Source organism: Acinonyx jubatus, chromosome D3 (genome assembly GCF_027475565.1).
Source record: "Acinonyx jubatus isolate Ajub_Pintada_27869175 chromosome D3, VMU_Ajub_asm_v1.0, whole genome shotgun sequence".
NCBI lineage: Eukaryota > Metazoa > Chordata > Mammalia > Carnivora > Felidae > Acinonyx > Acinonyx jubatus.
Genome location: NC_069392.1, coordinates 20,894,304 through 20,907,574, shown reverse-complemented (window position 1 = coordinate 20,907,574; position 13,271 = coordinate 20,894,304). Strand labels below are relative to the sequence as shown.

General features: G+C 39.6%; 1 protein-coding gene across 14 annotated transcripts in view; it reads left to right on the top strand.

The window, feature by feature from the left end:
- The window catches only part of DEPDC5 (DEP domain containing 5, GATOR1 subcomplex subunit), a 126,325-nt gene continuing 113,054 nt past the window's right edge, over positions 1–13,271 (top strand). For 3 of the 14 annotated variants that reach the window (XM_053206740.1, XM_053206739.1, XM_053206736.1), the window contains exons 1-8: positions 229–275; positions 986–1,109; positions 3,637–3,724; positions 4,114–4,160; positions 5,850–5,935; positions 6,838–6,921; positions 7,916–7,965; positions 11,964–12,101. In XM_053206740.1, the coding sequence (XP_053062715.1) occupies positions 1,052–1,109; positions 3,637–3,724; positions 4,114–4,160; positions 5,850–5,935; positions 6,838–6,921; positions 7,916–7,965; positions 11,964–12,101 (551 nt within the window). In that variant the 5' untranslated portion in view covers positions 229–275; positions 986–1,051. Of the gene's footprint in view, positions 107–223; positions 276–985; positions 1,110–3,636; positions 3,725–4,008; positions 4,161–5,849; positions 5,936–6,837; positions 6,922–7,915; positions 7,966–11,963; positions 12,102–13,271 lie in introns of those variants that run through there. The other 11 variants (XM_053206738.1, XM_053206737.1, XM_015081469.3 and 8 more) reach the window with 8 other exon arrangements.

Sequence of the window (13,271 nt, the reverse complement as noted above, 5' to 3'; positions counted from 1 at the left end):
CGGACACCGAGATGAGGAGAAGGCCCGGCCAGAGCGGCCCGGGGCAGGTGGGCGGGAAGGGGGCGGGGCCCCGGGGCGGAGCCACCGGAGCTGCGCGGGTGCTCAGGTGAGCGCTCTGTGGCTGGGGTGGGCAGGCAGGCTCCTCGAGGTCCGGCACGGAAGCCGCAAGGGCTGTGGGGCCGTAGGCGGGGCGTCCCGAGGAGACGCAGGGGACCTCGGGAGGGTTGGGGCCTCGGAGTCCCGGCCTGAAGGGGGAAGGGGCTCCGGAGCTGCGGGTGAGTGGGGCTACTCGCCGGGCCCGGGTTTGTGGAGCCTGAGGGAGGGGGCCGTGACCCAGGTTCGAGTCCAGGTCCTACTCCCCAGCCCGCTGTGTGATCTTAGACAAGTCTCCATCCCTCTCTGAGCTTCAGTGACCGCTGCTGTGAAATGAGGGTTGGGGAGGAGGAACCGCCGAGAGTGTGTACAGATGGACGTTCGGAGAACGAACTCCTGCCTTCCTCCTGTTTATACTCTCCTTGCCCAGGAGATTGACCGCGGAACGTGGACGGTGGGAGTGTCTCAGTGTCTGAGTGACCTTGGGCAAGTCCCTTGCTCTGGCCCTCACTTTCCTCATCTACAAAATGAATGCGCTAAACCTCTTTCAAGATCTCTTTAATGTTTGGGTGTTATTGTTTTAGATAGGGTTGTGAGTGCCCAATTCACTACAAGGTTTCCCTTCAGGGTGTGATAGAATATATTCTTGGAAGTTAGAATCCACCCTGGCCTGAATTCCCCTTAGTTCCCAGATTTTGTGGTGTTTTCTGTTTTTTGTTTTTTTGTTTGTTTGTTTGTTTTTGGTCCTCCAACCCTCCTCGTAATTGGAGGAGTGATTTCATCCAAGAGTTGGTGCTGCCACTCATCTGAACAGTACTGGTATATTCACTGGCCTAAAACCAAAGAGCAGTTGCAAGGAAAAATCTGACATCCCAGCCTTTTTGTGTTTCAGTGGCAGGGAGGCAAGATGACTTCTCTCCCCCAAGCTTGGAACAGCTGAAGGAAACAACAGTACAAGATGAGAACAACAAAGGTCTACAAACTCGTCATCCACAAGAAGGGCTTTGGGGGCAGTGGTCAGTATTGATCCGTTTTGGGGGGTTGCGTAAGTTGGCTGAGGTTCTAGTGTGTCCCGTGCTTCAAAAATGACACACTGACTCATGACAATAGAGGCTGGAGGTGACTTAACTGAGCGAAGCAGCAAGTGTAATACAGTAGCAGGGAGGGCAGTAGCATGCGAGAGCACAGGCCCCTTCTAAAAGCACTTGTGTTCTGATTTTTAAGGAACAATGTGAATGTTGCCAGTTTACTACCTTCCACTTATTTGTATTTTATATTATGTATTTACTATATACGTTCTATAAAATCCTAGTCTGCACTGGTTTGGCAGATAAGAAAAACTTACATTCATTGAGAGCAGTAGTAAATATACATTAGACAGGTATGATCAAAGCGTGAACCTTTGCCTGGTTTCCAGGCATAGTAAGAAGGAGCAGGACACAGCATATTGTTCTGTGCTAAACGAGATTTTTCAGCTCTGCCTCTAACTTTCCCTGTGACCTCAGGCAAGCCCCTAGTTTATCTTACTTACAGCCTCAAGCACATTAGAACAGTTTCTCTGTTTCTCTTAACACCTTGAGTCTATAAATATGCAGAATAGGATGGCAATTAGTAATACGATCTTTTTCTTTTTGTAAAGAAATAATTTTCCTTTCTGTCCTAACAACCTTATTTGCTTCAGAAATTGGAATTAACAATACAATGAGTCATTTAAAAATTATGTTTTACTGTGTATTTGCTCTTACGTATGTGTAAGTCTCCCAAGGGCAAGGACTACCCAAAAGGGAAAACACTAGTTTCTATATCATAAAGTTTGTGGAGATTGAGTAAGATGATGTATGTATTTAGCAGAGTACCATGCTCAGGGCCACTCCGTAAATGGAACCATTATAATTACCAGGACAATATATACCAGGCAGTTGCTATATTTAAAATACAATTTTTGGGGCACCTGAGTGGCTCAGTCGGTTTAGTGTCTGACTCTTGATTTCAGCTCAGGTCATGATCTCATGATCTGTGAGAGTGAGCCTCTGTCGGGTCTGTGCTGACAGCACGGAGCCTGCTTGGGATTTTGTCTGTCCCTCTGTCTCTGTGCTTCCCCAGCTTGTACTCTCTTTGTCTCAAAAATAGATATTTAAAAAAACTACAATTTCTGCTAAAATGCAGACCTTTGTTAATATTAGACTTTGTATTAATGTCTATTAATGATAGATGCTGCCTAAACATTTGTGGAATAGAATTGAATAGACAACAGAAATAACTTGTCAGAGGGAAGGATGCAAGGCTATAGTATATACAGTGTATATACAATGTATGCAAGTCTACTATACAATGTATAGTTTACTATAGCTAGGTGCTATACCCAGTCTCCTTCAGGACTATGATTAGAAACACATCCAACAAACTTAGCTGCATATCTATGCTAAACATAAAGGTTGTGAATATGATAAGGTCCCTTGTCCTTAAGGAGCTTTCAGCTTGATGTGACAGATATGCAAAAAAAAAAAAAAAAAAAAAAAAAAAAAAGATAAAATGAAACAGAGTGGAATTTGTGCTCAGTGCTCAGGGAGTTTAATTCAGACTATGGAAGTTAGGGGAAGGCATCACAGAGGATTTGGCATAAAACTTTCAATGGAAGCAATGTACCAAATAAAATTTGGTATTAACCCAGTGCTTTGTCATCCTAGGTTGAATTTTTGTTGGTTTTGATTATATTTGAAATTTAGATATACTTATTTGTCATGGATTTTAGCATAATTAAAGACCACATCTTTCTCTCAAAATTAAACCAGAAAAAAAAATCACTCTGTCTTTATGGTTCTGAGTTTGTTATATAAAAAAGAGTTCTCCCCACTCCCAGTGAGGGTGGGGGAGATAAACATATGAAATTATGTCTTCCTTCTATTTTAAGAGTCTCATTGGACCCTAATGTGAACTGGTATCCAAAGTTTCTCCCTCATCAAGTGCTGCCTCCTAAAATCTAAGGCATTTTATTTGGCTTGTTTTTTTCTTTTTCTTTTTCTTTTTAATGACATGAGAGGTGGTAGGCTTTAGGCAGAAGGAACCCTGGACTAGTAGTCAGTCTTGGTTGTGCTGTTATCAGCTGTTTACCCTTAGGCCTGTATCACCTACATCATTTCTTCACTTCTGTTACATCCGAAGATTTATTATGAGGATCACATTAAGACAGTATTTTTGGAAATTCTTTGAACACTATATAAATGTAAAGGATTGTGCTGTATCTGTGGGACCCAGACAGTGTGTTCCCGGTGTATGCCAGGTATGTGATAATTCAAGGGAGTAAGGTGTCCCAGAGGTTTAATTTCCAGAGAGCAAGGACTGCTTTTTCCCTGGGATTGTTGGGGCGGTAATAGAAAGAACATGATCTCTGAGGACAAAGGTCCCTGAAAGTTGACCCACTCATCTACTCACTAGCTTTGTGTCCCTGTATGAGGTTATGATGACCCAACCTGAGAACGTATACCATAACTGGTTGCCCACATGAGTCTCTTTTCTATTTGAAATTGCCCAATTATCTTTCAGATGATGAGCTAGTCATGAACCCCAAAGTGTTTCCTCACATCAAGCTTGGAGACATTGTGGAGATTGCTCACCCCAATGATGAATACAGGTAAACCTCTCATTAGGATCAAGGGAACTAATTGGACAGGCTGATGTTTCTGAATATTTTGTTTAAGGGGCTTGATGGGCAAGACAGCTCTTAGCTTTTACATAAAAATGTTCCTGTTCTCTAGGATTTGATAAACCGATGATCTTTTAAAAAGTAGTCTATTCTTTTGTTTTTAAAGCTGAAATGAGAGCTCTGAAAATTGTGTAGCATTTATCTGTTTCCTTGAGTGCAAGTGCATAGTTTCTTTGTTTCTAAGAGAACTTTCTCCCCTTGTTGTGCTGCAGGTTACATTATGTCCAGAGGGATCTGTTTGCCTTTTGTTGGGGGGTGAAGAAAGCTGGTTAATTACCGATTACAGCATCCCATCTCTTTGTTGCTTTTTTCTCCAGCCCTCTGCTTTTGCAGGTCAAATCACTTAAGGAAGATTTACAGAAAGGTAAGAATTCCATCTCTCTTCTCTTAAGATTTTTGTACTTAGAGAAACTGTTTCAGAAACTGTAAGAAATGTCTCATCATAATCTCAGGGAATGTGGGCAGCGTACTTCTTTCCTTATCAAATTGTGTTCCCTTAAAAAAATTGTCAGATATTGAAACTGCCAAGGAATCTCATTTGTCAGCATCTTGAGGGCACTGAAGGAATCATCATCTTTTTTTTTTTTAAGGGTTTATTTATTTAAGTGATCTCAGTACTCAATGTGGGGTTCAAACTCACAATCCCAAGATCAAGAGTTGCATGTTCTACTGACTGAGCCAGCCAGGCACCCCAAGAAGCCATCTTTCTTGTCAGGGGGAAAGTTAACCTGCATAGGTGAAGCTTTATGCTTAACTCAAAACAAAACAAAACAAAACAAAACAAAACAAAACAATTGTTGGCAAAGCATGCTTTCCTAAATATTTTTTCACAAGGTGTGTGTGAAGTGCCTACTCTGGGTGAGACAGGATAAAGAAACATTGATCATTACCTATCACAAATGCAAGGCACTGTGCTGAGAGCTTTTTGTAATGTCTCTTTCTTTTTGTCTTCCCACAACTCTTGACTGAGTGAGGAAACTTAATCTCAGCGAGGTGAATTAGCTTGTCTGAAATCAGTAAGTGGAGGAGGCAGAGCCGCCATTCTACTTTCTCATTCTGGATCTGATCCCCTTACCATGGGGGATCAAAGAACCAAAATGTTAATTGATAGCAAATAAAGTAATTCCTTAAATAGTACTTAAAAGAAAAAAAATTATAACGTATTCTAAAGGATTGTGATGTCCACTACTTTTACAATACAATATGATGGGGAAATATTTTATAAAATCCAAATCCTAATAGTTTCTTCCTTACCCTCACCATCCCATTTCCTGCCACCTGTTATGTTTTTTATTTACCAGATGTATGGGCTTATTGAGAAGTTTGTTTCTCTCTTATCTACCTTCTCTACTTTCATTCCAAGTGAGAAATGATCTCCTTCCTCTTCTGAACTTTCATAGTTCTTTGAACTTTTTTTTTTAATGTTTTATTTATTTTTGAGAGAGAGAGAGAGACAGAGTGTGAGCAGGGGAGGGGCAGAGAGAGAAGGAGACACAGAATCCGAAGCAGGCTCCAGGCTCCGAGTTGTCAATACAGAGCCTGATGTGGGGCTTGAACTCACAAACTGCGAGATCATGACTTGAGCCAAGTTGGACACTTAACCAACTGAGCCACCCAGGCGCCTCAGCAGTTCTTTGAACTTTCTGAAGTTTCTTCTTAAATTTGTTATTTTCCTCTGTTTCCATTTCTGTCTCTCTTATTTTCTTTTCTTTTCTTTTCTTTTATTTTTTATTTTATTTTTTTTGCACAGAACCCGGTGTGGGGCTTGATCCCACAAACCATGAGATCATGACCTGAGCTGAAGTCAGACACTTAACTGGCCCAGGCACCCCTCTGTCTTTCTTGTATTTTAATTGCTAGAGGCTCAGGTCTTATTTCACCTGTTTGCTTCACCTAAAAAGCAGAGAATTCAAAACTTTAAGATGCTGGAAGGCAGAGAATATTTCTTGCCCATGTCCAAGGATCATTTGTGTTGCATGTCAAATGAGTATTTATAGATTAGAAACTTGCTTCTTTTGAATATGTTATCTGATCCAGATTTCTTCTGTTTCAGAAACTATTAGCGTGGACCAGACCGTGACTCAAGTGTTCCGTCTAAGACCTTATCAAGATGTTTATGTGAATGTTGTAGACCCTAAGGTACGTTTTGGTTCTGGACTTGAATATCTTTTGGGAATGATTAATACCATTCCTAAAGGTTAGGTCTCTAAGGTAATAACGAGTTGCTTAAGTGTAGTGTTGGACTATTAAATATGTAGTTGTATATAGGTCATTTAGATTATAGGTATTATGTAGGTTTCATTTAAAGCCCTCACCCGGGGCGCCTGGGTGGCTCAGTCGGTTGAGTGTCCGACTCCGGCTCAAGTCATGATCTCACAGTTCGTGAGTTCGAGCCCCACGTTGGGCTCTGTGCTGACAGCTCAGAGCCTGGAGCCTGTTTCAGATTCTGTGTCTCCCTCTCTCTGAACCTCCCCTGTTCATGCGCTCTCTCTCTCTCTCTCTGTCTCAAAAATCAACAAAGGTTAAAAAAATTAAAAAAAAAAAGCCCTCACCTTTTTTTTTTAAAGTTTGTCCTAAAAAGATTCTATATATATGTCTGCTTGTGAAGGTAATAGTAAAATTTTCTATTGAAATATTATAATGTTTGTATGTGTTCTCTTTTTTTTTCTGAAATGAGAAATGATGTTATAATAGGTAAAAATCATTGTGTGTAAGATACTATTGACATTCTCTAAAGAAATAAAGCACAGAGCTCAGTGGCCTGGTTATGTGCCAGAGTCGAGACTAAACACAGAATTATTACTTTGGTACTCTTTGCACTTAATCATGATACAGCTGCTGTAGCATCTGTTGTAGACTTATCATCTGTGCTCAAAAGCCTTTCCTGGCAGGATGAAATTCTGTTTGTCAGGTTTCTGTTATTGGATGGTCTTCCAGTAGTTTTTTCTTGCTAAAAGGGTTCTTCATGCTTAGTGTGCATTATCTTAAGACTGAAGTGTGGCAGAGTAATGCAGAGAGATATATTTGATTATCCCTTTTAGGATGTGACCCTTGACCTAGTGGAATTAACCTTTAAGGATCAATATATTGGCCGAGGGGATATGTGGCGATTAAAGAAAAGTTTGGTAAGATATGATTTAAAAAAAAAAGTCTCTTACTTTTCCCATTGTATTAATAATCCATGTTCCTCATAGAGATAGATTTAGTGGAGAGAAGAGTATAAAATCCTTTCCAATTCCAGCATCACAGATAATTATTGTAAATTCTTTGTGTATCTTCTTCCATTCTCTTTTTGTAGTTTTTTTGAGCTTTGATTTGCTTGTTTATAGATTTTTACTTCACATTTTTTTGTTTGGATGGTAAATTATAATATTGTTTTACATTTGAATGGAACTTTAGCTTTCAGATAAAATACCTCCCTGTGGACAGGTATTTATTACCCATATAAATTTATTAGCTTATAGATGTGAAAACAGATTGAAAAGGTAAGTGATTACCCAAGCCAAAAAAACCAGTCAGTGGTTGACACCAAGCTAGAACCCAGATTTTGTTGCTTCCAGGTTAGACTGCTTTTTGCTGCATCCTGCTCCTGTTTTCTTGGTTTCTTTATTTTGAATTAACATTTTCCACCTAAAATGATCAGTTCATTGCGAGCTGGTACTGAACATTCTTCTTATTAGGCATTTTGAGTATTATGAAGCAACGCATTGTAGGTAGAATTTTCTTTCATACAGTGTATATTTTCAGAAAAAAATGCTCATTTTTTTATTGGATGGGAGAGAGTTCCATTCTATAAATTGAGAGCTGAAATAAGAAATCAATGTTCTGTAATTAAATGAATATGTAAATGTAGATATATATGCAAACATGTGTGAAGATAAGTGTATTAGTGAGGCTAGGCGTTTATTCTTACTGTTGTCTATACTTGCCACACTCGTAAGAACCTACTGTTATACCTGCCCCAGCAGGTTTCCCTATGGGGTAAATCTATTACTCCCACATTAATTGAACCTTGGGTTGTTAGAAGAAATTAGAAAGGCAGGAGACTTTCTTTGTGACCTTTTATGGCCTTGATGTGTTGTTGAATCTCATAGTCTTTCTCTTTCTGTCTTCCCTTAGGTCAGCACATGTGCCTATATCACTCAGAAGGTGGAATTTGCTGGCATCAGGTAGATATTACATCACTCTTGACTTATCAGCTAGTAAATGGAAGTAGGATCTAGTGTAGTAACTGGGCTGCATACAGCATTGGAGGCATGTGGATGTCTGTATGATAAAATACACAATAGCTTAAAATGTTAGATTGTTGTTGCTGAAGCAAACTGAAAAAATCCCAAAATGCGCTATAGTGGTTTTAAGATGAGTGGAAGTTGTTGAAGCCACGTGGTATTCTGTAATAAAGGAGGTATAGACTCATAATTTTAGAACTAGAAAAAGCCTTAGATGAATGTATTTAATCAAGCTTTCTCATTTTACAGATTAAAAAACATATTTGGAGATACAAAATGACTAGCACAGTAGTTCCTGGTTTGCTGCCTTTTTAACCATATTGCATGACTCTTGATTTATTATAATTATCCCTAAATTTCAGTTTGTGGAGAAGAGCAAAAAAGGGTCTTTTAATTCAAAGAGCACATTGTCCACAGAGTAAGGCCTTCAAACAGTGCAAAAAGTGTATAATGAAAAACAAATCCTTCTTCTTAGAAAAAATGGTCTCTTTCCTGAAATTCATTATGTATAACACAAGCATATTTACATCTGGTTGACTCACTTTTAATGGCACTAGAATTGACCAGTGGGTTCTGGTGATGTAGTCTGGTCCTCCATTATGAAGTTCCCCATCAACTTTTCTCCTAATGGTTTCACTCATTTATGATTGTTGCAAGATGGTGATTTTCTTTTCTTTTCTTTTTTCTTTTCATTAATGTTTATTTATTTTTGAGACAGAGAGAGGCAGAGAGCACATGTGCATAAGCAGGAGAGGGGCAGACAGAGGGGAGTACAGAGGATCGCGAGCAGGCTCTGCACTAACAGCAGAGAGCCCGATGCAGGGCTTGAACTCATGAACCAAAAGAGATCATGACTGGAGCCGAAGTCAGATGCTTAACTGACTGAGCCACCCAGGTGCCCGGGTGATTTTTCTACTTCAGTCATTTCTCCTACCTTTGTTAGCTAGAATCCTTTTTGTAAAGAACTTTTCTTCCTCAACTAGACCTGTTTGATTAATCTGAACTACTGATCCTAAAGGAAAGAAAAGATAAAGGATTATTTTTTCCCCCCAAATGGGGATGTTTTAAAAGTTGGAGGATCAAGGGGCTCCTGGGTGGCTCAGTCGGTTAAGTGTACTACTTCAGCTCAGGTCATGTTCTCGTGATTTGTGAGTTCGAGCTCCATGTTGGGCTCTATAGTAACAGCTCAGAGCCTGGAGCCTGCTTCGCGTTCTGTGTCTCCCTCTCTCTTTGCCCCTTCCCCACTTGTGCTATGCTCTCTCCAAAATAAGTGAAAAAAAAAAATTTTAAAAATGTTGAAGTGTCAAGATTCCTTGAAAAATCATAGATTTTAAAGCACAGCCCACGAAGTGACTAAGCCTCAAGCAAAACAAGAATTGCAACCTAGATTCACGCTTTCCAGTACAAGCTAGTGTCTCCAAAGTGGTGGGCCAGGAGTCAGGAAAGCTGTAATCTACTCCTGCACTGCTGGTGATTAGCAGGGTGATGTGGGCAGGTCAGGGAGACTCTTGAGTCTACTCTGCAAAATGAAGTGTTTGGTTTAGAATCTTTTTCTGTGAAGGACCAGAGAGTAAAGATTTTGCACTTCAGGCCACATGGGTCTCAGGTCTCTGTTCCAAATTCTTAGTTTTTTGTTTTGTTCAACATTTAAAAATATAAAATCCATTCTTAGCTGTGGGCCATACAGAAATAGGAGATGGGCTGAATTTGGCCTGCAGGCTATAGTTAGCTGAGCCCTGGTTTAGAAACCCACTCAGATGCCATTCATTCTTACATTTCTTGTTTTTCTGCACAAGTGCCCTTATCCATATGGTACCAGATATAGAAATGAAAACTTGTGACATAACGTCAGGTTTAGACTTTTAAAGATCTGTCCTAATATTTTGCTCATTCATGGTTAAATGTAAGCCACAAAATCTACCATTTCTCCAGAAGACTTATTTATAGTCTTCCTATGCTGAATCAAAAGTTACTTTTTTTTCTACATGGAGGCATGCAAATTAAAAAAAAAAAAAAAAGGAAGATGCTCTGGGACCTTATATAAGAAAAGATAGTCATTATTTATATAAAGTCATAATTATTAAATAATTTTTCTGTAACTTAGTCTTGTCACCTGGTAATTGAGTTAATACATAAGGACATATGAGATAGTTCCATTACCTTGAGACCCTGCCTTTGAAATGTCATTTTTCCTTCAAAGGTAAACATTTTGATTTTCTCTGACTAAATTCTCCATGTATTCTTTAATCAGTACTGCAATCAGTATTTTTTTTTAAAAGTAAAGTTTTAAGAGAAAAGTATGATCTCCTAAAAATCAGCATTTTGCTTTTTTTAAATGTGGAACTTAGAAACCTATTTGATAGACTTAGAAGTCTATTTGATCTCATTGTGAACAAATCTCATTTTTCCAGATAGAGTTTTTGGGACTGTTGACTAGCTAAGGTTTCTTTTTTTACTTAAAAAAAAAAAAATTGTGTGTGTGTGTGTGTGTGTGTGTGTGTGTGTGTGTGTATGGTTTCCTGTTGGATCTGCCGTACTGCAGAGGATCATCTGGGATCTTCTCTGATTTGAATTTGATTCTCTGGTGGCCATTTGGTTGGAATGTCTTTCCTAGTTATAGAATTAATATTATTAAGTACCACTTGTTCATCAAATGCTAGATACCAAGCATATGCTAAATATTTTTATATATAATACTTGCTCATTGTAGACCATTTGAAAAACAGATTAAAGAAGCAGGAAAAAGAAACAATTTACCACTCAGAATCAACCACTGTTAACATTTTGACACAGTTCTGTCAAAATGTAGTACCCTTTTTGGCTTGGGAACATATGGTATATATGATTTTATATACAATTAAAAAAAAAAGAGCCCAAAACAGTTTTCATAATTAAAAAGAAAACATTTATTCTAGAAAATTTGGGTAATACAGAGAGTATAAAGAAGAAAATTTACAGTGGTATATAAGCCTACTATGTACAGATAACCGTGTTTAAATTTTGGTGTGATCTTTTAGTATTTTCTTTTAAAAAATATTTTTTAGGGGCATCTGGTCACTCGGTTGGTTGGGCATCTGACTCTTGGCATAAAGCCTGCTTGGGATTCTCTCTCTCCCTCTCTCTGTCCCTCCCCTGCTTGCTCATTCACTCTCACAAAACAAATTTTTTTTTAAATTAAAAAAAATTTTTTTTAATGTTTATTTTTGAGAGGCAGAGCATGAGCTGGGGAGGGCAAAGAGGGAGGGAGACACAGAATCCGAAGCAGGCTGCAGGCTCTGAGCTGTCAGCACAGAGCCCAACACGGGACTTGTACTTACCAGCTGTGAGATAATGACCTGAGCTGAAGTTGGACACCTAACCGACTAAACTGCCCAGGTACCCCTCCCAAAAAATTTTTAAGTGATCTCTGTGCCTATCGTGAGGCTTGAACTCAAAACTCCAAGATCAAGAGTCACATGCTCTACGGACTAAGCCAGCCAGGCTCCCCTTTGTGTTTTATTTTCATATATACATACACATGCTTGTATTTTTACTTAGATGGTGATACTATGTGTACTATTTTGTATCCTTTTTTTCCCACTTAAAAGCATATAAACATTTCTGGAAGTTAAAACTCCTTGTAAATATTGTTTTAATGGTTCCATGATACTCTGTTTACTTAACTGGTCTGCCATTGCTGGACATTTAGGTTGTTCAAAGTTGTGCTGTGTGGATGACACTACAGCGACCACACTCTGCATTTATTTTAACTTCATATTCACAGAATGATGAAATTTAGCTGTAAAAGATAGTGGAGATCACTGACTCCCAGCAGCTCACTTGATAGAAAAGGGAGGGGAAGTGCCTGCCCAAGCTGCTACATAATTAAGGACTAGTGCCCCCCAGGTCACCTTTACCCTCCTGGGAGTTGGCCATGTGCCATTCTGCCTCTCTTGTAGGAAGCCATGTGCACTCTTGGGTTTTGCCCTGGGGATATGGATTTTACATTTGCATCTGTCAGTGGCTCTGTTTCTTCCCTTGAATCTGCGGAAAAGACAAGAGAAGCTACCTCAGGGCCAACCTCAATTCCTGTTTGGGTAAGAGCAGATTTTAGGTTTAGGAGCAAAGGTCACGATTGCATTTTCTCTGTGTGTTATAAAGAACCATTTCCATTGGAATGATAACTGTTTCATAGTTCACCAAGTCCTCTCATTTATAGTATCTCATTGGATCTTCCCAAGAGCTGTAGAAGATGGATGGGGGAGGGTTATTAACCACATATACTGATTTTTCAAAAACTGGCTCAGAAAGATTGTGGCTTGACCTCCACAGGGAGTGGAGGTGCAGGAATCTAAGCCCAAATTTTGTAACACTACTTTGTCTATACATACTAGCAGAAGTTGGTGAGTTAGAGCAGTAACAATGAGCTCCATTTAGAGATCTGGTTAATCTAGCATTCAGTAGCCTGTATGCAGAGTACTTCCTGCTAACAGAACTCAGAGATCTTGGGAACATTGCATCCTTCCTTCTGTTAAAGAAACAGAAGTGCCTTCTCAGATGAGGCTTGCTACTTGTCCACTCACAGACACACTGAGCAGAGGAATGCCAAAAAGCACCCCTGTTGCTGAAAGCAGAGCTGGGAAGCATATTTTAATGTTTTTTTTTTTAAAGTTTATTTATTTATTTTGAGAGAAAACACGAGTCAGGGAGTGGCAGAGAGAGAGAGAAAGAGAATCCCAAGGAGGCTTTGAGGAGCCCTATGTGGGGCTCAAACCCACAAACTGTTAGGTCATGATCTGAGCCTAAGTTGGACACTTAACCAACTGAGCCACCCAGGCACCCCTGGGAAGCATATTTTAAAAACCATGGGCTTGGTCCAGCTTTCTTCATTTTACAGGTGGGAGGGAAAGCCAGTAAGGCTGACTGATTTGTCCAATGTTTCTCAGGTAGGCTGAGCTGTGACTCATGGTACATAGCATTTTCCTTGCTTTGATTTTATCTTTTCTTCTTTTTTTATGAGGACTGATTGCTTAGGGCCAGACAGGAGATTGCTTTGGGGTTGGTAGAAGAGAAGGGCTTGAGTGGTTGGTTGAGGGATGATTATGAGGTACTCAGATAACAGCTACCACTTCCTTTCCAGAAGAGCATTTTGTGTTAATATTTACCAGTGGTATAGTTCTTGCTAATGCAAATACCTGCTAGTACTTACTTGAGCACCTCCTATCCCAGCACTGTCCAGAATAGTTTCCCCACATTATCTGGTTTAA